We start from the raw sequence: 27,077 nt of genomic DNA on the forward strand, positions 1-27,077 counted from the left end.
AGGTTATTTTAAGAATTTTTAAAAATTGATTTGAGAGTGGAAAGGTGCAAGAATGTGAGCAGGGAGAGGGAGAGGGAGAAAGACAGAGTGAGAGAGAAACATCCACTTGTTGTTCCACTTGTTTATGCACTCATTGGTTGACTTGTGTGTGTGTGTGTGTGTGTGTGTGTGTGTGTGTGTGTGTGTGTCCTGCCTGGGGACTGAACCCACAACCTTGGCATATCAGGATGACACTCTGTTCAACTGAGCTCCCTGTTCAGGGCTGCAAAGAGATACTTTAAAATAATTATTTTAGTGACTCTGTTTCAATCTCTGGTTGCTCTTGTCTAGAAAGAAATCATCTTTGGCATCATCAGTGATCTGATTGTGTTTTTCACTTTCTAATAAGAGTCGTCAAGATAAAACAGCCCCCTGTTCCTGCTCCCCCTACTCTTTTAAGATTCAGAAAGTCAGGGTGTGTAACTCCGGAAACCTGGAAAACCGGTCTGGGACTGACTCCCAGGTCCCAGAAGGAATGGGGCAGGGAGTAAGTTCTCAGCAATCTGCCATTTATCCAAAATACCTGCTGGAATTCCAAATAACCAGAAAACTTGTATTAATGGTTTTTTTCTTAATCATGCTTTTAAGAGGCAAAAGTAATGAAAATAAGCCAAATAACATAAACTTATTTTTAAAAAGAAACTTCTGAAATGTCCTTTTATTGCTTAAATGCAATCAGTCTCCTATACCCTCTGCTTCTACCATACAATATACAGTAAGTGCATTTTCTTATAATCCAGTTCTTTCTGTAAATGTCATTAATCACTGTAAGGAGAAACTACAACTATAAAACCAGATTAATCATCTAACCAGGCATTCTATTCCCCACACTTTTAGTAACTAGAGGGTAACAATTTCTTCGCTTTTCATCGGGGAGAAAAAAGCAAATGTAAATAGAGGTTCCCTGAGAAAAGTAGAAATATAAACGTTTCAGTTCCTGGTTTACATAGTAAGTAATCTTTTCAGAAACTGCCAGGAAGCAAACCTCTGTCTGCATAACTAACTGGAAACGTCCTTGACGATGTCCATGCAGGCCTGAACCCCGACACTGCACCCTGGCCCCATCCCTCCTCCTTCACTGAGTTTCCTCAGGTTTATAAAAAGGAGCTAGAATCACCCATCTATTATGAAAATGCAAACATCGATAAAAATTCATCCTTCCTCTAAAAATTTACCTCTAACAACGGAATCTTTTTTATACATGATAACTTTATTTAAGTCTCTTATGAGCAATAATTCTTCTCCATTCATTAAAGGAAAAATGGTGATATTAAGGCTATAATTAAGAAAATGAATTTTTTTAATTTGAAAGACACAATGAGGCTTCTAAATGTAAATCCAGTCCCTGCGCCTCAGGTAGCAGCTGGTTCAGCTGGGCCTGACCTCACCTCTGAAGCACAGTGCTCTCCTGAAAGTCTGATAGATTTGTGCACTAAACTCGTTTACCTGCACTAAAAAAAATCCAAATAAACAGACAAACAACCCTAAGATGGTGCCTGTATTTAGCAGTCCTTGGTACCCCAGGGAAGACCACCAGTCGCATACCTGCAGGCCCAGCTCCAGAGACACTTTCAAAAGAGTAATGTCTGGCAAACTGTCCATGAGCGTTGCTATTTTAAATGCATCTTGGGCAAGCTTGAAGATGTGGGATGAGGAGTGAATGTTTTTCTGAATGGACTCTAATACTGTTTCCAGCCTCCGAACATCGCCTGCAACAAACAAGGAAAAACCAAATCAAATCAAAGCAAAACAAACAAACAAAAACATCATACCACACACACACAAAAGGAAGTAAAAAGGGAAACAAAATAAAACATAAAGCACAAGTGATTTTAACGGAAATGGTCACAGCGGGCACAGATGTAACCAAGTAGCCCCAGACGGACTGCTATGTGTATGAATTTCAGCTCCACAAAAAAAGAAACACCGAGACACGCCCTCAATGACTAAAAACACATGTGACCCAGAACCAGCAGGAGATAACAAACAGCTCTCCTAGTTTCTACTTAAATATTTTTGCTGAATATTTCATGGAGGAAAAAAAAATGCAACCTAACTTTTTAACATGCTTTCGAATCTCAACCACCACTGACACGGCGTGGTAACTGAACCTGAACTCTGCCAGCAGCTAGTTTAATGATGCAGCTAAATGAGGGAAATGCCAGGCTCAAATGAGTAACACCTGTTTTGCCTCATAAGCTAACACCTAACAAAAAGTATCCCCAACAACCCGGCATTAGCACTACCATTGAGAATTTGATAGCAAATATGACCCTTAAAGAAAGGCAAACTAACAAAATAATCACGAGGTCCCAGGGCAGTCCAGTACCTTTGGCTGCAGTTAGCATGGTGGATGCCAGCTCACACTGCTGGGATTCTATGTGGCTCAGAGTGAACCAACGAGGGTATCGGTTGGGAACAACTGACGCAATGTGGTGGGGGCGGGTAAGGTCTCCGGTTGGAGCAGTAGATTCCAATACTAGTAACCTGTAATGAGAAGAGACAGGGAAGGTGGCTCCTAGTTATTACTTGTCTATCACCTTGGCCACAGGGACTGGCCAGTAGCCAGAGGAGTGGGTAGATGCTGGGAGAAATGCTCAGGTCCCTGGTGCAGGAAGAGCTGGTACAGCTACTCTCTGTTGTCTGATGCCAAAGTCGCCTCATTAATTGCTCATTACCTAAACCTAACAAATTTCCTTTCTTTAATATCATTCAGAAAATTGTAAAATTCAAGAAAATTAAAACATGTAATAATGACTTGTGAAACTCAGTCTTCATGTTTACCTACTTAAAAATTTTTAAATCTTACCACTCGTTAAAAAAATACAAGTCAACAGAAAATGGACAGTGAAGTGAATATTAAGACTGAGACGGTAACAGTCAGGGATCAGTGGAGAGCTGAGATGCATAAGCTTAACTTATTAAAATACAGAATAAAAGGAGAAATAAAATAAAAATGACTTCCTTCCATTATTCATACTTGCTAAAAAGTTAGTTCCTTACTACTTCAGGAATCCGTAGTTAGAAAATGTTCTATCAATCGTATCAGAAGATGATAAATGCAAATGATCCAAGTATTTGTCCCTTGACTGTCTTAAAATAAATTCTGTGTGATCTCTCATTTCAATCAATCTTTGATTATGTTGACAAATAAAAATTAAAAACAAAGCATATGCTTAGTGAGCGCCTCTAAATGTAAATACCAAAGAGATTAGTACAGTAGGTAAAACTGCAATAACCCTTTTACAATCATCATCAAAACACTGATCTTCACTCAAGTTCACCAGTGTGAGGACTATGAAATAAGAGCTGGGGACCAAGAGGAGTGAGCAGGGTAAGGGTGTGAGGCTACTAGCCTTGGGGCCCCACCCAAGGGCAGTTACTGCTCTGGTAAACCAAACGCCTCCTTCTCTTTCCCTTTTAACTATGGACAGAGATGTTAGCATTACAGCGTGGCAAGGGAGGCAATTAAGTAATAATTTTGGTGGGGTTGCTATTTAGCTTGGGGGGAAAAAAATCAGAATATCCTTATAATTATCAGGCAGATCTTTTCCAGAGTAGTTCTAGTAAAAACTAGTTAACACCCCTGGAAAGATGAGAAAATGAGTGCTGAAAACACCACTCCCCGGGTTACTACCCCTACTTCCAGAAGGACACCACCTCCCACGGCAGTCCTTCGGCTGGGGGAGTTGTGGCAGGCAGAAGAGAAAAGGTGGAAAAGCAATTCCCCTGTGCCCTGCTAGTATCCCATGAACAAAAACTGTGTGTGTGGCAAGCAAGGGCAAACATAAGTGAGTTTCTGAGGCTTATAAAAGCAAGCCTTTCTACCTGATAGACAGCTTCACGTTAGCCAGACCCAAAGAGAAACATGCTATTTTACTCTTAAACTTGACAGTGGTCATAGCAATAGCATCGTAACACTAGCATCCTTCCCTTTACACTGGAGCAGAATTCTTAGATTTGAATAGGTATAGAGCTGAGCACCTGTCTTCGTCTGACAATTTCTATTTCAGCTTCCAAGAATGGGAATAGGAATATAATTGTGTTTTAAAATACAAACCAAGTGGTATAAAATCATTTGATGGGGAACTTTTGCTTATGTTAGTTTTTAGTTTAGTTTTTGGTATTTTAAAAATAGACGAGATAACTTATAAGGTTTCTCTGATAGGTAAATGAGACTTCTTGTTGCCAAGGAAAGCGTATCAAATAAAAAGATGTCAGCCTCAAAATACACTGACACACAGGAACACACACACAGACACACACACCCATCACTGCATAAGAGAGACCTTCTGAGAGACAAGCTACACACATAAAAAGGCAAGAATTTGTTTTTGAATCCACTGTGCAGGTTGCAGACATACGTAACCTTTGATGAAAAGCTTCTATAGGATCAAACTATTCTCCAGCACCTCAAGTTTTTAGGTATGTTCATCATTTGTCTTTATTAGGTGGCTACAAAGGGGTTTAATCTGCACTTCAACATAGAAGTGTTTTGATTTCTTAAAAAAAAAGGACAAAGTTCCTGTTTTAAGAAAGGGGGATATTCCTTTCATGCCCTTAGAGTTTAATATACTACAACTAAGACTAACAAATGCAATGTTGAATTCGCTAAAAAATTATTCACCAAGAACAAATTCATGATAAAAATTATAATTTGGTGAACTGACTTTTAAAAGGAAGTGAAAATAGAAAGGTCAGTGGCAGAAACAATGCATTCTAGCTGTTGTTACTGAAAAGGAGGGGCTGAAGAGGACATGGAGGCAGTCAGAGCTGAGGTGCGCAGACCCCGGAGGACCGCAGACCCCGGAGGACCGCCGACAGTGGGGCCTTCGATACTCGACTCAGGTTCCATCTCCTGTCTCCCTCCACTAGAGCCCAAGGGCAAGGGGGTGACACAATGGCCCTCCTGCAGTACTGATGGAACGTGAAGTCACAGCAGGTGTGGAGAGCTCCCTCAATTATTACATGCAGTCAAGTACACTTATTTACCACCGTTTCAAAAATCTAATTTTTCCAAAATAATCCATTATTTAGGAAGATTTCAACTGTTGGTGCCATGTGGTTAAACTTAACCTGAAATTGTGCTCTATGTCCAAATTCTAGCTTGCAGAGAAAGCAGGAAAAAGCCACCATGAGCATGAACATGATGTGACAGTCAAGGACACCGTTCTTCCTTTACTTTAAAACAGGAAAAATAAAAAAATCAAAAAAACAAAAAAAAAAACCCCAGGAGCCAAATAAGCCAACAAACTAGCGTCTAGGCAATCCCAGAAGTACATAACCACGTAGGTTCTTTAGACTTTCTGCTGCCTGCAGGAAACACGAACGCACGCGAACCGGTTAACAGCATCTGCCCCAGTGGGGAATGTGCGTCGCGCCTGCCCTGCTGGGCCGTGAATACGTACCGCATCGCTCTCAGTGCAATTCTGTATGCCAATTCAGCATCATGAGGTAGGAGGGAGGTGAAGAGATACTTGGCAAATGTGTGCATTGGAACGCTCTCGCGGTGGATTATTTCGCCTAAACCACTATATGGTCCGGCTGTGGGAAGAGAGCATACACATTTTAAATTCCTAAAAAAGGAACTAAGACTTCTTGTCATGTATATCTTAAAACTGTTATGCAAAGTTGTAACATATACAAGCTAATCTAGTTAAGAATGTAATCTAAGTGACATAGTAGAAAGGAATACAAATTCTTAGTAAAAAATGTTTCTGCAGGGTATAGTATCCAGTATCGAACCTACTTCGGCAACAACCCCCTAACTGTACCACAGTTAAAATGAGAATCACAGAACTAAGGGGCAGAGGCTTTTCACATTCTAACTGCTTCAGAGAAAGAAACCTTCCGATGCATAAAACTTCACTGAATTCAAGAAACATCCTGTCAATGTGTGTATCTGAGCACCCCCTGGATTTTCATATGCACTGATTGACTGCAGCTTTAACGCTGGAACCTGCTCCCAGACCCATCAAGCCTTAGGGGTATGGATGACAGGCTGGGTTTCCAGACAAGAGTGCTCTGATGGGATGGGGGAGGGTTCCGAATCACAAATCTCAGTACAAGACTTTAAACACTGTTGCTTCTAATAAGCAAAAATAAATACTGATTCTCAGAAAGTGATTAATAAATAAAAGGATGAGTTTACCCATCTGTTACTCACCATAGGCAAAAGAAAAACAAATTAAAGTAACTGGAAATTTACCACTTTTTGGGCTCTCAAAGACCAATTTTAAAAGCGAAATTACATTTAAGCTGTCAAAATTCATTCCTTAGCAAGTTATGACAAGGATGGCAGCAAAGCTGACTTCCCTTGTGTACTCTGAATGCTGCCCTAAGACGGGTGATAACAGACTTTTAAAATAAATTTTGAAAGGAAACCACAGTGGTTAGTTCAACTACTTTCCATTTACGCACCTAGAGGTTTAGTTACTGTAAGGTGTTTAATAAATTAGTTTCCGTGTCACCTTTGGGTAAAATCTGTTTCACAATTATGAACCATAACACTGCTGCTCAGAAGATATAATACATTTGTTTTCCATGAGAAAAACCAGTCCGGTGAAGAGTTTAGAATGCAAGAAATGCAGTTCAGAAGAAATGGTGAGAGGACTTACTGAACTGGGTGTGGGGTAGGAGCATTATATATAATAGACCATTTTAATAGGAGTCATTTTTAAATTTCATTGTTTTATTTTTGGTTAGTAGCTTTTAATTGTTCATTATTTAAGTACTTGGGAAATCATATACTAGAAAACTTATTTTTCTTTTACCTAGGCAAACTAAAATCCATCCTAGATTTCTAATTTTACCAAACCTATTAATCTTTTTCTTTTATTTAAGATTATCCTAAAATGTTTTAATGATTTGATATTCTTCAAAAGTTGATATAGCATTATAGTTCTACCTTTAGTTCATATAATGAGGCCAAATTATTTAGATTATTATGAACTGAATGTATCTTCTACCCCAATTTAATACATTGAAGCCCCAACTCCCAAGGCAACTGCATTTGCAGAAAGGGGCCTTCAGGAAGGTAATGAAGGTTTAAGAGTGGGTGGGGAGCTGATCCAATAGGATTAGTGTCTCTTTTCTGAGATCTCTCTCTCTCTCAATCTCAGGCAGCTATCTCTAAGCCAGGAGGAGGGACATCACCAGCAAATGAACTGGCCAGCACCTGGCATTAGACTTTTCAGCCTCCAAAACTGTGAGAAATAAATTTCTGTTTGTGTAAGCCATGCAGTCTAAGTATTTTGTTATGGCAGCCTCAGCAGACTAAGGCACTAACTCTATTTTGCTTAAGGACTAAATATAGCAATTTGTAGATTTTCTTCATTTCCCTTCCATTTCATTCCAGTGTTTCCCTTAAACCATCAAGCTACCTTTTTTTTTTTTTTTTTTTTAAACTCTGCAGCGAAAGCCAGCATACACAATCAACACTTGTTATAACATCTCTGAACAAGCAAAACATTCAGTCCGGTATCACAGAATTATTTGTGAGTTAATAATCAGTGTAATTCCTGAATGTTAGTGTACTGAATAATGAAAGACTGAAATTTGGTACTAAGTTCCCCAGAAGTGCTTTCCAAACATACCAAGATTGAGGCCAGAAGTGATTAACACTCAGCAACAATTCAGGGTTATTGCTTCCTCTTTTTCAGATACCGGAGTCTGCTGTTTTGCCCCTGAAATTCCCAGAGTATAAATACATGAAGAACTAGGTGTCCCAGTGCAGTCAACTCAATTGTGAAGTGATTGAGTTGACTGTACTTATCTTCTGGAACTTACAGGAATGGTCAGTCCCTTGACTTCCCCCTTGGACTGTTTCCTGTCCTGCACTATCCACTCTCTGAGGGCCTAACAAGGTCAGGCAAGGAGAGAGAGCTGGGATGAGTCAACCACACTCCTTATCAGGCACAGTTCTTACAAAAATGTTTAATGGGAAGGTATGAACTAATCAAAGACGAGACAGTTAAACATCATTCATGAGTAATGAACACGAAGAACATTTAAAAAGGTAAATGATAAAGAGATACCAGGACCCATCAGCACTGAAAAGCACACACTCTCTTCCTATCCTTCAATATAATGAAAATCAAAAGTCAGTTACAGTAAGAGCCAGTGACAGCAAAAAAAAGCTGTGGCTTATGATTTTGATTATCTCAACAGAAATTATGAGAGGAAAGTAAAAGAAAACAGTAATGAAAGAATCAAGATCACTTAAAATTTGCCAAGATAGGCTTTTATGTTTAGAAGAAAAAAAAAACATTAGGTGAGTGTTTCAAAAAATTAATAATAGGAATTTTTACTAAAATTAAGCATGCTATTAAATACATTTAAAATGCATTTCTACCCCTGACCACTGTGGCTCAGCTGGTTGGGTGTTGTCCTGCAAAGTGAAGTGTCACCACTTCAATTCCTCATGAGGGCACATGCCTGGTTTGCAGGTTTGGACCCCAGTCAGGGTGTGTACAAGAGGCAACCAATCAATGCTTCTCTATCAGACTGATGTTTCTCTCCCTCTTCTCCAACCTGTCCCCTCTCTCTAAAAATAAATAAAAAATTTAATGTATTTATAAAACATATAAATGTAGCCCTGAGTGGTACGGCTCTGTGGATTGAGTGCCAGCCTGTGAACCAAAGGGTCACTGGTTCAATTCCTAGTCAGAGCACATGCCTGGGTTGCAGGCCAGGTGCCGAGTAGGGAGTGTGCAAGAGGTAACTACACCCTGATGTTTCCCTCCTTCTTTTTCTTCCTCCTTTCCCCTCTCTAAAAATAAAATCTTAAAAAAAAATAATTAAAACATATAAATGTATGATGTATTTGGTGAAATTCTTTCAAATAGAACTTTAGCTTCGGACACATAAAAGAGGTTTCGAGGACTTCCAGCTAAGATGGAGGTGTAGGTAGATACGCTTTGCTTCTTTGCACAACCAAAAGAAGGACAACAACCAATTTAAAAACAAAAAACAACCAGAACTACCAGATAATTAAACTGTAGGGAAGTCCCACAACCAAGGAGTTAAAGAAGAAACATTCATCTAGACTGGTAGGAGGGGTGGAGACGGGCAGCCAGGGTGGAAAGGACGTGCGACAAGGCAGCTGCTGGCATACTGGGCAGTCCCACAGTCTCACGCAGATAAACCGGGAGGAACAACTGGACACCAAGACAGACTACACAAGCCAGGGTTCCAGTGTGGGGAAATAAAGCCTCAAAACCTCTGGCTGTTAAAATCTGTGAGGGTTGCAGCAATGGGAGAAACTCCCAGTCTCACAGAAGAGTCTGTTGGAGGGACCCACAAGGTCCTAGAACCTACACAAACCCACCCACCCAGGAATGAGCACCTCAAAGGTGTAATTGCTTGTGGGCAGCAGGGGAAGTGCCTGAAAGCAGGGTGAGAGCTGACCAAGCGGCTCTCTAACCTCTCCCCCACATATGGTGCCATAATGCAGCAATGACGTGGGTTGCCCTGCCCTGATGAATACCTAAGGCTCCACCCCTTACTATGTAACAGGTGTGCTGAGACAAAGAAATATGGTCCAAATGAAAGAACAGATCAAAAATCCAGAAAAAGTATTAAGTGATGAGGAGACAGCCAACCTATCAGATGCAGAGTTCAAAACACTGGTTATTGAGGATGCTCACAGAAATGACTGAGTATGCTGGCAAAATAAAGGAAGAAGTGAAGGATATACAAAGTGAAATAAAGAAAAATACACAGGGAACGAACAATGAAAGGAAGGAAAACAGACTCAATTTGGAACAGAAGAAATTAATAAACATTGAACTGGAACAGAATGAAGAAACAAGAATTCAAAAAAATAAAGAGAGGCTTAGGAACTCTGGAGACAACTTTAAGTGTCCCAACATCTAAATCATAGGGGTGCCAAAAGGAGAAGAGGAAGGGCAAGAAATGGAAAACTTATTTGAAAAAATAATGAAGAGAACTTCTGGCAAAGGAAATAGACATGCAAGTCCATGAAGATTAGAGAGTCCCAAAAAAGCTGGACCCAAGGAAGCACACACCAAGGCACATCATAATTATATCACCCAAAAATAAAGATGAGGGGAGGACCTTAAAAGCAGCAAGAGAAAAGGAGACAGTTACCTACAAAGGAGTTCCCATAAGACTATCAGCTGATTTCTCAAAAGAAACCTTACAGGCAAGATGGGGCTGGAAAGAAGTATTTGAAATCATGAAAGGGAAGGACCTACATCCAAGATTACTCTATCCAGCAAAACTATTATTTAGAATGGAAGGGCAGATGAAGTGCTTCCCAGATAAGGTAAACTTAAAGGAGTTCATCATCACTAAGCCCTTATTACATGAAATGTTAGAGGAACTTACCTGAGAAAAAGAAGATCAAAACTATGAACAGTAAAATAATAACAAACTCAACAACTATCAACACCCTAAGCAAACAACTAGAATAGGAACAGAATCACGGAAATGGAGATCACATGGAGCATTATCAGTGAGGAGGGGTAGGAGAATGGGGGGAAAAGTAGAAGGAATAAGAAGCATAATCAGAAGGTACAAAATAGACAGGAAGAGGTTAAGAATAGTGTAGGAAATGGTGAAGTCAGAGAACTTGTATGTATGACCCATGGACATGAACTAAGGGGGGGATTGCTGGAGGGAATGGGGGTACTGGGCAGAGGGGGTCAAAGGTGGAAAAACTGGGACAATTATACCGGCATAGTCAATAAAATATATATTTTTTAAAAAAAGGTTTTGAAATGCTATTTTCTCTAAATCCTTTCCCCATATGTAACACTTCTGAATATAAGATGAAGATACCACACTTTATAAAGTCTATCAATCACAGAGAATTCCATAATAACAGCAAACATATATTTGATAGAAGTAATTTTATCAATTAGACATCACTTAAATATACACAAAAGATTAGGATACCCTACTTATTACATTTAAGTCTTTTTGAGAAAGAAAAAAAATTTAAAAAACATGCCAGCAAAATATGTTAGGCCTTTTAGCTCTTAACCTTATAAAAAGAGGAAAATCATGCTTTGCCTTATAGAAAGGCTATGAAACTTTAACTTGCTAAATCTACACCTAATGAATTCTTGGAAACAATGACCACTCACTCCTGCAGCTTTCAGTCCTTTGTTAGCTTGTGCAAATGACATATTCAAAACCCAGACATCATGTAATCGACAATAATTCAGAGGAATGCCAACCAATTTCCATTTTATTATTTAATTGATCGAGCAAAGAGGAACATGGCTACCAACAACAGCTCACTAAATATCAAACTTGTATTTATCTCAGAAACAACAGAGCCACAATAAAAAGTCCTTTTCAGAGCCTGTGGCATTAAATGGGGCTCATTTCTAATAGACCACCCTAAGTGACCACTGAAGTCAAATGATATAAATGTAAACATCTGTGTTTTTTAATTAAGTGATACTATATTTAGATAATAAGCATACCTATGACATTCACTGACCATACCAACCAAGATAACTACCATATTAAACACAGTCATACAGTACTCCCAACATAAAGTTTAGTGCCTAAGTAAAATGGGTTAAACAAAGTGGAAAACCTCTTTATTGAACTACCTTCTAATAGGAAGACTGCTTGCTTGCGGAAAATTTTCACCAGTGTGTCATCCAATTCAATTTCCTGAAGCTTGGAAATGAGCTGCTCCTCATTCCGGCAAACCTTCTCTTGTGTGTACAGCCCATCGGGCATAATGCGCTGCTGTCCCAGCCCTATCAGGGCTACTTCCACGGCTAGTGTTAAATAGGATTCCCCTTCTTCTAAGAATTTGTGTGCAGGTAGATGCTGGTATTCCAGAGCTTTGCACTGTCCCATGTTCTCTGTAAAATGTCACAGAAGAAACCAGAGTTCAGAAACTACTTTTTTAGGTACAGATACTTATTTTACCCAGTATCGTAAATGAATTACTGGCTTAATTCCAAGAAGGTCAGTGTATAGTTTTTCAATATCTTTTTTTTTAATGCCCTTGAATGACTAAATATGTATGTTTTGGAAAATACAAAACTATAAATCTAAGAAGAGATACTAAGAATACTTAAGAGTAGAGAAAAATTTTAATTAAACAAGTGTAAAATTATATGACTGCAATAGTTACCAATTCTTAAAAGCCTGGCATTAAAAAAAAGTTTGCATACTTTTATCCCAGTGTTAAAATTTATAATGAAAACAGTAGAGAACACATGTAACCCAGGTCCTTTTTTGTTATCAAAGAGTCATCAGTTATTACAAGAGTAATGATTCTTTGAACATTCTCTTATTTCTGTTGTCTCTGTTGGAAATTTTAACAAACTTAAGTCATCGAACTCCCAAGGAAAGCACATTCATCGTCACACCTTTCACCCTCCTGATAGATTTTGGGTCACCCATAATCCACGAAGGCAACCACCACAAGAGAACACGTGGAGGGGAAGATGATCAACCCTCTGAGCTCACCCAGACATGGGAGCAGCAAAGGGACAGTCCTTCCTCCCTCCCATTATGACACACATCCTTTTTTAGTATCTTTATGTGAGTAAATAGTAATACATGCAGATAAATTCTTAGATGCACAATCACTGACTGGAGAGAATAAATATTCTTAAGGTTCTTTACACATGTTGTCAACTGAATCTAAGCCTTCCTGAAAAGAGCTGAGAGTGCCTATTTCCTCCCTCGCTTGCTAATGGCAGGTATTGTTAACTGTATGGATTCATAAAACAAACTGTGAAGAAAAATAATGGCCAATGTCATTCTGAGTTTAGGAAAAAAAGGCACATGAGACCAATGTCAATAGTTTCACCTGTGAAATCAGAGAACCCAGGGAAGCTTTCATCATCCATGCGGCAGGCTTCCATAAGGCTGCTGAAAAGAGTGCCCACAGGGTCCAGAGGGTGTCCAACCCAGCCCTCCAGATTGGTTATCGAGGTTATGCTTTTATGGGGTAGCTCTGTGTTAAGAAAAGGGAAATGAGAGATGGAAAGAAGTGAAGGGAAAAGAGACTTTACCATTTAAAAGCAACATCCTGACAAATTAACACTGAATTCAATTAAAAAACGAAGGTATATACAAACCCCAACTTGTGAACTATTTTGACTTTTAAAGATTCACCTGTAAATCAATATAAATGATACTAACATCCTAGGACATCTCCCAAACATCTACTGAATTCATGGGTCCAGAGTACTGGGTTAACATTAGAACTTACACTATTAGATTATGTCATATGAGGAAAGTCAATTCCAAATTTTTACCTGAGAAGCTAGGGACCGTTCCCCTCACTTCCTTGGAGTGATGTCAGAGAGCACTAAAAAGTTCCCCCAGAATCACCACTGGATAACTCTACCACTCTATTAAGAAGACACTCTCAGAGTCAGTGCTAACTGGATCCTCTCAATTGGAGGCTAGAGGGCAGCGGTAGCCTGGGTCAGACTTGGACTCCCCCATGAGTATTGTTAAATCACTTTCCTACCACTTTATGAAAGTGTGCCATATCATGGGTCAGTAGCCATTTAAGGGAGGACTTTTGCCACAAACAGAAACTATAGCAAAAGATAACATATAATTTGGATGAAACATATCCTTTTCATTTTTTTCACAGAAGGTTAGCACTTTCAAGTTCTTAAATTACAGAGTGCCGAAAAAAGCTGCTAATATTTCAAGACATATTCCATTATAAATAATGCAATATCTTACATCTAAGCATTTACTAAAGTAATAAATGATAGTAGCTTCTTCTTAAAGGAAACTAGAATAAAACCTATATACAATATAAAATATACAACAAAAAATTGGCTTGTAAATTGCTACAGAGCCATTCCATGAACCCAATATTCCTTTAGAAGTTTTCTGGTTTTGGACTATCAACTATCAGTACACAGAAATAAAGCGGGGCCTGGCACAACGTATTAAAATTTATAAAAGCTGAGTTCTAGATTCCTTGGAAAGGCCTTTCTCTTTGGTTTCTGTCATTGGCTTTCATATACATAAGCCAGTGTGAAAAAAAGAAATATGAGCATTACCCATGGGAAGAACCAAATACACATTTGACAGAGAAAAAAAATGTATGTATGGTGAAAGGAAGTGTACTTATACAAACAAATCTATTGTCAAGTGATGAAAATGGAAACAGGATAAAATTTTACAAACTATTTTATCTTTGTAAAGTGTTGCTTCTAATTACTCTTTCTTTTCACATACAAATTAGTGGGGGAAAAATATCCCCACAGAAAATGGGAGAAATAAAAAAAAAAAGTGCAGTTTTTAAATCTAGAAATTGAACTCAGTGAAGTAAGTCAGAGAAAGATAAAACATGACCTCCCTTATATGTGAAGTATTTTTAAAAAATGAGCTCCCAGATACAGAGATGGGTGAAACAGGTGAAGGTGGTCCAAAGGCACAAAATTTCAGTTATAAAACAGTAAGTCATGAGGCCATGGTGACCACAGTTGATAATACTGTGTTGAATATTTGAAAGTTGCTAAGAGAACAGATTTTAAAATGTCTTCACCACAAGAAGAAAATATTTTGTAACTATATGTACTTATAGATGTTAACTAGACTTACTGTGGTGATTATTTTGAAATATATAAATATTGAATCATTATGTTGTAAAACTGGAAGTAATATGTAACTTTTACATGTAAAAGCTGACATACCATGCCATACAGTATTAAAAAAGAACAAGATAATTTATTTATCAATCTTGTCCACATAACAAGTAACCGTTATGGCAATGTGAAACTTACTGTAAACAGCTATGAAAAACATATTCTTTAAAAATGGACAAAAAAGGTAGGGAAAGATATAAGTATAGATATGTATCCCCAGTAACATAATACTTAAGAATAGTCTAAAATAAAGGTTTTCATTGCTCCCAAAAGAGAAATGTGTCTAAAAGTGGCCTCAAAAATGACCAAGGGAGTCTTAATTTAACATGCATTCTAACTTACCTACGTGAACTAACATTTTTACACTTTGCATTTCTTAGATACTGCAACGTTTTTACTAAACTCATTTTAAAACATTGCTTAGTAAAGGTTATGATATGATTTTTAAAGATCAGACAATCATGAGCTAGCTCTCTTTTTATTGTATAAAATGTGCTTCACTCTCTCTTAGATTGAATATTATCCTTTATACTTTTCGGAAGTAAACATCTTTTGGTCACATATACGATGTGTAGTTAGGGGAAGGGGGATTTCAGAAAAATTTTCCAAAGGGCCAAGTAGCATGTTCTGCAAACACATCTGGTAACTAGTGATGACAAAAAGAACATGAAAAATTGAACAAAGTCATGATTATCAGGGGTGTTACAATCCAATCCCATCCGAGTTCCCCCTTTAGTCCAAACTGTGCCTTTCAAAATTTCTTCCATCATATAAACGATAATGCTAACATTTATAATACTTTCAGTATAGAGGGTATTAAAAGTACGAAAAAATCTCATCTTCAGCCTATTTCAACAACTTTTGATAATTTTTAGCTGTATCCTATGTAGGTGTGTATACAATCACCCAGCCTATTTCAACAACTTTTGATAATTTTTAGCTGTATCCTATGTAGGTGTGTATACAATCACCCAAGAATTAAAAAGAAAAAAAAAAGGAAAAAACATAGCAACTAAAACTATCTTTCTGAATAAGAAATAAAATTCCAGAGTAAATACAATCCTGCCAAAGAAGCATAAAAAGATTCATACCTATATAAGGAACAAGAAGTGCATGAATTATGCAGACAAAGCATATATATTTATTACTTTTTCTGATCAGGGGCCTCATGCTGTAATAGAACCCTCTGCAGTTACTCTTATTCGGTAATGCCTGTGTAACATTTAAAATATTAATAAACTGAGATTAAGAGAAGTTAAGTGTGTTCTGCCTTTACTTCTTATATAAATTCTATATATAACCCTTGTGTTATATATAGAATTTTTAAAAATCCAAGGATTTCTCTGTTATTACCACTTTAAATAAATATTATGCCCTTATGTACAAATTATTACAGTTTTAGAGTGCTTATACAGTATGCCAGGCCCTGCTTTAAGTGCTTTGCAGGATTAATAATCTTTTCGAGAACTCTGATAGTTCCTCCACTGGGCCCCATTTCACACATGAGGAATCTAAATCACAGAGAAGCCAGGTCGTTGCCCAAGGTCTCCTAGCTAGGACCAACTGCTAGGATTCAAACAGAGGCACTCTACCCCCTAGAACCCTTACTGTTAGAATCAAAATGCATTTTCACAAAATAGAGTACTTGGCTAACTTGCATTTCAGATAATTCAGACATACTAATCACTCAACCAAAAAAAAAAAATTCTCCTCCTTAAAAAATTAACTAACCTAAGACACTTAAAAATCTTATTTTTTATAATATTCAACCAAGAAAAAAATACCTAAAATTTCTCACAGATCAGATATTAAATATTTCAAGTGAGTAGGAACCACAGTTATCCCCCATCCCTCCAATTTTAAAAGCCATCTCTCCCAGAAGAGCACAAAACCAAGTGATGTCATCACCAAGAATCCCATTCCAATGGAAACAAACTCCTTCACATTCACCTTTTTTCTGAGTTCGGAACATTTCCAACTGTTTCTGTTGCTGTCGTCTTAGAGTGTTCACAATAGCTATCGCCAGTCTCAGTGCTTCTCTGGGGTACCCATGAGAACGTAATGCGTCCACTCTTGCACAGGCTGTAGGAACATGTTCTAAAACAGAAAGGTAAGGGGGAAAGTTGCCATTGTCAGATATATCCATAGATATAGGATTAACAGATGTTTTTCCCCAAAATACTATTAGACACAAAAAACCATTTCTGAACTTGGATTTGAATGAGAAACTCAGCTCCTATTGCCAAGCATTCATCCACCTCCCATTGAATCCCTCAGCTCTCCTCCTCCCACTCCAATAATGCTATAGAAACTAAACAAAGAAGTAAGTCATGGAAATGTCTTTCCGGTTTGGCCACTTACCATGCCAGAGGGGCCACCCGCGGGAGTCAAAGAGGGAGTTTTCAGTGTCGTCATGGTAACAGTAGTTGGTGTATAGGTCACTGCTGATAATGTGCTGCAAGTGGCTATCTTGCCAGTGGAGATCGCATGCCTCGATGGCTCGAGTGAACACTGTCCGATGTGGCCTGTTCGATGAATCTGTTTTTTCCACAATTCAGAAAGCTGTGTCAGCTATTATTCACATGTAAATACATCAGTCATACCACTCTGCGGTCAGATGTTCATGAGCACACCCACACACATTGTCCTGCACCCCCTAAGGAGAAGGATGAAGGGTGAATACTCTCATGTCCTAAGTACTAGGAGGCAAGTCAGCCCAAAGAGCCACATTCACTGACTTGTTTTATCAAACAAACATTCTGAAGCCATCAAAGCTAAGGTTAAAGACATCCTGCAAAAAAGAACTGTCAAGTCTAGTTTCCATGCCAAATACACTCAAAGGAGGCATCTGGCACAAAAATCCCATGAAAACTCACTGCTCCCCACTTCAGAGGTGCTGTGGTGGGCTGCCCTGATGGGATCCACAGCTCTCACAAACACTATGCAAGAGATGTGACACCAGCCATGGAACCTTTCAGAAGATGCAATCAGCCTTTAAAGATATGCATAAGGGTTGTGCTTTTGGTTGTATTTTTTAACTATATTGTGCGGTTTTGCACAATTAAAACTATTATGCTTCTTGGGATATAACAATTAAATGCCACTTTATATCCCAAAGGGCATAAATGCATATATTTAACATTTCACAAAGCCACACAACATAGCTACAAAACAAACCAGCGCACTTACCTTGCCCCTACAGGCTGCCTCCTGACTCCTGTGCAGGTTCCATGACTGGTGTGATGTCCCCAGCATAGTGTATGCCGGGGCATCACAAAAGAGCAGAAGCATGCACTCCGAAGAGGGTTCAAGTTTCAGGACCTGACAGAGAAAAGAAATGTTTGGGGAATAAAGGATATTTTTACCCCAACTCCTGGGAATATTCAGTTTTTCTGAATGACACATTTCAAATTCTACCTGCACCCCCACCTTTTGCATCCCCACTCCAGACTTACCTTCAACTATGGCACAAACGTTAGCTTCAACTGAAAACCAGGGAGACAAACTGGTTTTATTTATGTGTACTTTACCTAGGTCACCCTCACTTTACCTAGTTATCACCGTCACTGTTCTGAGGCTTAATTCAATGAGAAGCAAAATCTGGAGCTTTCTGGGTTGATAATGTTTCATCTTGCTGTCACTGCAGCCTTGTTAAGTACAGACATAAAGGAAATCATAAAATCAAAAAAGAACTGAATCGAGAAGAAGGGCTCCGAGAACTCATCTAGTCCAACCCCTCTATTCTGCTGACAAAACTGAAATCAAGAGAAGTAAAGTGACTTGCCAAGGTCATACAGTCAGGCAGTGGCAACCAAGACTGAAACACAGATATCCTCACTCCAAATTCAGCTATTTCAGCTGTGCTCCAGGCTTCTGACAGGTCTTTAACAGAGAAAGACACTACTCTGGCTTTGTCTCAGGTCAACTGAGATATCTGCATTTATGTGGCAGACCTATCAAAATGCATAAATGACATAAGAGAGGCATAAATACTGATGTATGTGTTGTGGCCCTTGCCCAGACTCCTTGCTAGCAGGGGCTTTAATTGTACACCTTATATATGGAAAGAGTGGGCCTCATGAACATGTCAGGGCTTTTGCTGAGCAGAATAAATATATTCCTACACAGTAAGAAACTGGTTTCATCATCTCTCCTAGTCAATCAATAAAATATTCCGAAGCCCAAATCTCACACATTTTAAAGTGGTTTTGTCATTTCATTTATTTTGTTTAGCTCAAATCAAAGAAGTAGAATTTAAAACTAAAAGAACGTTAAAGGAGCAACTTAATGTTATGTATGTGTTATAAGAATGACAATTCTACCTGTTGATTTGGCTCAAATTGTTCTTATCAATAATAAAAGCAAGCTATAGACTAGGATTCCATTTAAAAAAAAGTAAAAATCTAAACTTTTCATGTGTTTGTATTGATTGTATGAGCATAGAAAAAGGTAGAGGGCATATACCAGGCTTTTAACAGTTGTTAGCTCTAAGAGAACAATAAAAACAAGTGTAACAAAAAAGGCTAAATACTAATAAAATAATATTTAAATGAAAATGTAAGACAAAAAGCTCTATAAAGACATGGGAAACATAAAAAAAGATTACATATTAGACAATGACTAAAAATATGAAAAAAAGTTGGTTTGGTTAGGTGTCAAAATTATGATCAATTTTTATCTTAGATGCCTATGGTTTTTTGATTTTTGCAATTAAGATGGAAAAAAGAGAAGCCAATTCTTAACCAAGTTTATAAAATGATAAATATATTTGTAGAAAATTTTAAATGATAAATATATTTGTAATAAGTATATGAATATTAATACATGCTGATTAAAGACGACTTGGGAAATTCAGAGGGGTAAAAAGGGAGAAATTTTATCTCCCTTTTATGAAAAAAATTAATTGGCTATCATTGTGGTACATTTCAAAAGGTCAAAGAAACTACCCTTTCAAAGGGTGTAGATTCTAATGTTGTTACTGTTATTGTTAATTAGGTCTAGTAATTAATCTCAGCAAAGACAGGGCCCCATTTGCCCTTCACATTCACTTCAATGCACCAACACATACAAATCCTGCCCATCGTCTGTACCTAGTGTACACTCCACCCCCAGCTGCAATGGTGTGGCTGCTGGGCTCTGCTGGCCACAGCAGGCTGTCCGCTAGCAACCTGATCAGCTCTCTTCTGACAGCTCTCTGGAGGATGTGAATATTATGCTAAAAGCAGGAGCCTGGTGCCTTTAGGCACAACGGCTATAAATATTGCCTTCAGAAACTAGGTCCTGACTTCATGCCCCTAGGCCAAACCATAAATAAAATGAACTGTTTTGTCTGGAAGGTGGGCCACTGTTCAGGGGGTGTTCTAAAGCCAATGGAATATTCCTGTTTAACCAAGGGGAAAGTAGCCAAATGGAAAGTAAAGTGCGAAATGTTGTAATGGTGCTCCCAAAAAAGCAGGCAGGGAGTGAAACAGAAAACCCTCCAAATATAAAAAAAATAAAAGATTGAAGATATTGCCTATGTAAATGTAGACATACCCTTTCCTAGCAGTGGAAGAGAAAAAAGTTAATTGCTAAACTTGAGAATTCTGAGTTTCTGGAAAAGAATATGGGGTATACGTGGTATATTTATTTTCTTTATAAAGTTATTAAATAAAATCATCATGGGCAATCAAGATATGACAGATCTCAAATACTGAATTCCCAAGGCAAATACCTCTAGACAAACCAGAGCCAGACAATCATCTTTCTCAAGTCCTAAAACTACTTTTTTATTGGACAAGTCCCTATGGAGTGATATATACAATTTTTTTTTCTTTATCGAGGCTGAGAACACTATGCTAACTCACATTCACACTCAACACACTGTCCAGCTCTTTCCAGGATTACCAACTCCATATAGGGCTGACATACACAGAAGGACAATCTTCATTCTGGATCCTTCTGATTTAACTGTCACCTTGCATCTATCACGACAACTTTAAAGTCTTCCAATTTTTCTCAAAAACAGTGTTATAAATTAGTGAATGAAAACTTTATTTGCAACTGCTAACTACTTTAAGGATTTGATTCTGAAAAAGAGGAGAAATGCTGCAGTAGCTGGGGAAAAAATGAAGCCAAAGGAAGATTAAAAAAAAAAAAAAAAAAAAAGATGAGAGAGGCACTGGAGCTGAAGGGTAGGTCCAGGAGAGAGAGAAATGGAAAAACAAAACAAACAAACAAACAAACAAAAAAAACAGGATGAAAATGAGAGACAGAGACTCTTCAGAGAATCGCTGCAAATGTCTGTATGCATTTCTTAGTCCCAAAGACTGGAGGGCACTGTTAGCCTACAGTAGGTAGGGATAAGTATGCTAGATGATCTTTCACAATGAAGTATTTTCCTAGTCCAAAAGCCAACAGCACCCCATGCCCTTCTAAGCCCAGTTATTTACTTGCTACATTCTAAATCTAAGAATTTTTAACTGATTAAATTACACAGTAGCCCAAATATGAATTGACCAAGAGATAAAAACACATAGCTGCTCAAGTCTCTGAATAGTTTTATAAAGGTGACCAAACTATTCCATGATTTATTAAATTAAAAATATTCAAATTAAATAGTTAATAAGCAATTCTATATAACATTTAATTTTATAGATTTTTAAATAACCCATACTAATACATGTAAGTATTACATCCATGTGTATTCTGGGAATATGAAAAAAACACACAACAGTCTCAGGTAAAAATTAAAACACACACATTCACAGCCAAAGCATATTAAAATCCGTGAGGTACGGTAAGTTCTGACGTGGGGAAAATTATCTTCCCACATATATTGTAAGTTACTGCTATAAGCGTATACGCACAAGTAAGCAGATATAAAGTGAGCAGAATTCTGCTGTGGCCTCACCTTGGTTGGCATTTGCACCCTGAGGCAGAGCATTGGTTAAGTTGGGTAATTCACTGCCATGGTTTCCATCTTCCCATGGGCAGACATCAACACTGTTCCACTTTTTCAGCTGTTTTAGCCAACTGGCCTTCTGCTCCAACTTGCAGTGGGGATTTAAAACTATGCACATCCACAGAGCACCTAATTTAAAGAAGAGAAGGAAGTAAATTTTAAAAAATTATAAAAATATGCAACTCTAATAGCTAATAATAAATTATTTTATTTATTTATTTTAAAATTTTTAGAGAGGAGAAGGGAGAGAGAAAGAGAGAGAGAAACATCAATGTGTGAGAGCACCATTGATCTGTTGCCTTTCACATGCTCCCAGGGACCTGGCCTGCAATCCAGGCATGTGCCCTGACTGGGAATCGAACCAGCAACCCTTTGGTTTGCAGGCCAGCATTCAATCCACTGAGCCACACCAGCCAGGGCACTAATGATAAATTTTAAACTATTTGAAAATGAGTCCAAATCTGCCATTTTTGTAACATAATTCTCCCCTTAGTCCAAGCCACAAATCTCATGCAGTGTTTAATAGAAGAAGGAAACAGAGTCTGAACTTGAACCAAAGATCCAAACATAAAGATGAAAGGTATTTCAAGTGTTCATTGTTAATTATCTTCCCACTTATATGACATTTTGGACAAAAAAAGTCTATAAAGAATACAACCATAAGGTCCAATTTGCCACTTTAATTTACAAACAGACTTGTAACAACAAAACACTCTAAATAATTCCTTTGTGCAAAAATTAAATTTCCTTCTAAGATTACTCTTATAAAATAAAATCATAAAGGCACACAATGACCATGAATAAGCAATTTTCTGGTTTCCTTATTGGCATTTCAGAATTTCTTATGTTTATTAATTAGTGTGTTTATCTATTACATCAACAATGTTTTAAAAATAAAATTCACTTAAACATATTTCCCTAAATGATTTAACCAGGAACTAATCTTTACATGACTGAAATCACTAAATTTGTCATTATATGAATGAAATCACTAAACATTCATCAAATTTCACTTGTTTTCCAAAGGAAAAGCCAAAATAAATTTACAAAACATAATTTGAATTAAGGTACTGATAAAACATGTATTATTCTTTTCTACATTCTTCAAAGAGGTAGATAATTCAAGCAAATATTCCACAAGTTTTAAAAGTTCAAATTTTCCTTTACTAATTTTAAAACAAGATAGATATCCGTACTTCAAAGCCATTCACAATACTTTTTACTTGAAAAGGCATGCGTATGTGTGTGTCTGTGTGTATTTTAAACAGTTGTGCTAAATGAATAATAAAGATAGAAATGATCACGTTTTGTTTGTCCAAAAGAAATGCTTTACATTCTTCCACATTTAAAAGTAGGAAGCAAAAAAGGAAGAAAGATTCATGGACATGGACAACAGTGTGGTGATTGGGGGTGGGGGTGGTTGACAAGGGGACTCAATGATAATGGAAAAAAATACAATTTTTAAAAAAAGCAGTAAGCTTCCTCAATTAGAAAATCAGTTATTTTAAATATAAAATAACTTTTACCACCAGAAAATAACAGTGCCCATAATCTATCGAAGCCACAGATATTTATAATTAATATTTCTGTATTTTTAAATGCCAACTGAAAACAAAATGTAATCAAACTAGAGCAAGCCCACTATGGCTTATAACCAAAAACTCTGAACAAAATAAAAAAAGCAACAATGTAAGGACTCTGAAAAGTAAACAACAGCAAGCAGACAGGAAAACAAAACTTGAAGAAGCCAGCCATATGAAGAAGGTATTTCCTGTTATTTTTTCCCTATTTTCTGTCTTGGCTTGTACATAAATTAACCCCATTAGAGGAACTTTGTAGAGGGCATATTCAGCAAAAACTTTAAAGAAATCTCATCTAGCTGGTGAGAGGACTGGGAAAAGGGGATCCCACCCTCCCACTCAGGAGATGCAGTGAGGGGATCCTGGTTACTGTGTACAAAGAGGCACAAGTCCAGGTAACATATCATTTGCATAAAACAGATCTTAGGAATCCAAGGCCTTGAAACTTTACTGACATCATCACCTGTGGAAGGTAAAACAGACCTTATGTTCTGAATCTATACTGGTTGACTGTATGCTTGAAAAAAAACAGTAATTCTTCAGGAAGTTTTAATGGGACTCAGACTCTCACAACACAATATTCCAAAATTACTTGCCTTACAAAGAAACAGGAAAATGTGATCAATTCTGAATGGAAAAAACCACCAGCAGATGCCAACGAAAATGAACCAGATGTTAGAATGACCAGAGACTTTAGAGCAATTATTGTAATGGTGTTCCATGAGATAAAGGTAAAACTATTGAAAGAAGAAAAATACAAACTATAAAAAAGAACTGCCGTATTTTTCGGACAGTAACACACACCTTCCCCAAAAAATTTGGGAGGAAAATGGGGGGTGCATCTTATAGTCCAAACGTAGCTTACATTTACATTGGTGAAATAGTTATTTATGTTATTAAATATTTTACCACATTTTTTGCTTCAAAAAATTTTTTCCTATTTTCCTCCTCTAAAACTTAGGTGCATCTTATGGTCTGAAAAATATGGTAAATGGAAATTTTAGAACTGAAGAAACAGTTATTTGAAATAAAAAAAAGTCACTGGGTGAAATCAAGAGCAGAATGGGTATGACAAAAGGCAAAGTCGTGAACTTGAAGACAGAAACCTCATCTAAAGAAAAGAGTGTAAAAATCAGAAAATAAACAGAAGCTTACAGACAGTTGGGGAAATAGCAAAATGTCTAACATTTGTGACACTGGAGTCCCAGAAGAAAAGAAATACATACAGAGAAATTTGGAGAAAATAATGATTTAAGAATTTACAAATTTGGAAGAAGATGCATTTATAGATTCACGAAGCTCATCTAACCACAGAAGGGGTAAACTCAAGAAAAACCATAACTAAACATACTGAAAACCAAAGATAAAGAAAAAATCTTGAAAGCAGATAAAAATGAAATACCATATATAGAAGACTGACTCAAATAAATAAGAGACTTCCCATCAGAAGTTATATAGGACAGAAGACAGTGGAACATTATCTTTAAAGTGTTAAAAGAAAATGAAGTATCAACCCAGCATTCTACATCCAGCAAAAACACCCTTCAAAAATGTTGAAATAAAGGCATTCTCTGATGAGGAAAATCTAAGAGCATTCATTGCCAACAGACCTGGTCTAGAAGAAATGCTAAAGGAAGTTTCTTCAGGCTGAAGAAAAATAATACCAGAGGGAAACTTGGAACTACAGGAATTAAGGGAAGATATATAGAAATAATAAATACCTGAGTAAATGTAATAGACTATTTTTGTCCTTTTAAGTTCTTTAAAATAAGTATGACTATTGAAAGTAAAACTCTGAACAACTGCCTTGTGGCATTTTAAATGTATGTAGAGGAAATACACCTGGAAACCATGTGGTTAAGACTCTACATTCTATTGAGCAAAATATTAACACAAATTAGACTGTTTAAGGTTAGATGTTCTTTTGTAATACTGAAAACATTGAAAAATACAAGGAGATTCAAAAAAAGAACAATAAATCAAAATGAAATACTAAAAATCATTAAAATAATTAAAAGGAAAAGGTGAGAGAGAACAGAGGAATGAAAACAGAGAAGACAAATAGAAAACCAATGATTAAATGGTAGACCTAAAAACTCAACCACATCAGTAATTATATTAAATACAAATGGTCTTAACATACCAATTAACAGATGGTAAAATCAGACTTAAAAACAAGATTTGACTTTATGCTGTGTGTTAAGAAAGATTCTTTAAATACAATGGCATAGATTAAAGGGAAAGAGATAAAACTGGCAAACACTTTGAAAATAATGCTCAAGTGGCCACATTAAGATCACACAAAGTAGACTTCAAGACAAGAAATACTCCACAAGGAACAGAGTGAGATATAACATGATAAAGAAGTCAGTTTTCCAAAAAGACATGAGTCCTAAATGAACACTTCACCTAATGTCCAGACTTCCAAATACATGAAGCAAAAACTGACTGATCTGAAATGAAAAACAGACAAATCCACAATGATATTTGGAAACTTCAATACTCCAGGTAGATGGAAATACAGCAAGGATGAAGAATACGTAAAACACCACTATCAGCCAACTTAATTTAACCTAAGAGACAAGGTACAGAACACTCCGCCTAACATTAGTAGACAAAAACAAAACAAAATCCTACTCTTTGGAAAATTCACAGAGCATTCATTAAGGCAATACATATTCTGGGCCACAAAGCAAACTTTTATAACTTTGAAAGCAGTGAGATCATAGAGAGTATATTCTCTAAAAATCAGTAACAAGAAGCTATCTGGAAAATCCCCACATATCTAGGAATTAAACAACAAACTTCTAAATAACTCATGAGTACAATGACACAAGGGAAACCAAAAAACATATTGTACCTAAAGAAAATGCAAATGAAATACCATAATTTGTGGTCTACAGCTAAAAAGAGTTTTGAGGGAAATTTATAGTGTTAAATGCTTATACTGGACAAGATTCAAATCAATAATCTAAATATCCACCTTAAGAAACTAGAAAAAGACTAAGAAATCAAAGCCAAAGGAAGCAGAAGGATGGCAGTGATAGATCACAAATCAATTAAATTGAAAACCAGCCAAAGAAAAAACATAAATGAAACCAAAAGCTGGTTCTTTAAAAAGATTAATAAAATCAACAAAGCTATAATCAGACTGGAAAAAAGAATAGACAAACTAGAAATTTCAGGAATAAAAGGGCACAGCATTACAGATCCTAGAGCAGCAATTTTCAACTGGTAAGCCACAAGAATTTTTAAAACATGCAATATCTGACTGTTTAGTCAGGGGCCTCTTTTCCCTTAGACTGTCAAATAAAAAATGACAGCACAACAACAGCCGTTTGTTGTGAATCAATCAAAATTATACCTATTTTTCTGTCAGATCAGCAAAAAGTATAATACAGTTTTTGGTGTGCTGCAGAATTTTAGTAATTAGTTTACATGTGCCATGAGATGAAAAATTGTACAAATTAGGTGAAGTAAACAAATTTCTCCAAAAAAATGCAAACTACCAAAGTTCCCCCCCAAAAGAAATAACCTGAACAGTTGTAAACTTATTTAAAAAATGGAATCAGTAGTTAAAAATCTCTAACAATGCAGGTCCAGATATTTCCCTGGAAAATGTCACCAAACATTTAGAAAGAAAGAAAACCAATTCTACACAACATCTACCATAAAACAGAAGAAAAGGGAATGGTTTCCAACTCATTTTACGAGCCCAGCCTTACCCTGATATCAAAACCAGAGAAAGACAATTTATAAATAAATTGTATTTATAAGTAAATGCAATTACAAATCAATATTCCCCATGAATATAGAAACAAAGTATCAGCAGAATGAACAACAGTGTAGTGACTGCAGGGTGTGGAGGGGGGCTGAAGGTGGAACATGGTGTAAGGGTAT

At 37.0% G+C, this 27,077-nt stretch overlaps 1 protein-coding gene across 1 annotated transcript in view; it reads right to left on the reverse strand.

Moving 5' to 3' along the window:
* Window positions 1-27,077, reverse strand: part of ZSWIM6 (zinc finger SWIM-type containing 6) — a 180,582-nt gene that overhangs the window by 4,825 nt on the left and 148,680 nt on the right. Inside the window, exons 5-12 of the mRNA XM_024578379.3 lie at window positions 21,547-21,726; window positions 17,016-17,192; window positions 16,605-16,751; window positions 12,848-12,994; window positions 11,628-11,888; window positions 5,448-5,583; window positions 2,369-2,526; window positions 1,585-1,748 (exon numbers count right to left, since the gene is read on the reverse strand). Of these exons, the coding sequence (XP_024434147.3) occupies window positions 1,585-1,748; window positions 2,369-2,526; window positions 5,448-5,583; window positions 11,628-11,888; window positions 12,848-12,994; window positions 16,605-16,751; window positions 17,016-17,192; window positions 21,547-21,726 (1,370 nt within the window). The remainder of the gene's footprint in view (window positions 1-1,584; window positions 1,749-2,368; window positions 2,527-5,447; window positions 5,584-11,627; window positions 11,889-12,847; window positions 12,995-16,604; window positions 16,752-17,015; window positions 17,193-21,546; window positions 21,727-27,077) is intronic.

The sequence above is a fragment of the Desmodus rotundus genome, chromosome 1 (genome assembly GCF_022682495.2).
Source record: "Desmodus rotundus isolate HL8 chromosome 1, HLdesRot8A.1, whole genome shotgun sequence".
NCBI classification, from domain to species: Eukaryota; Metazoa; Chordata; class Mammalia; order Chiroptera; family Phyllostomidae; genus Desmodus; species Desmodus rotundus.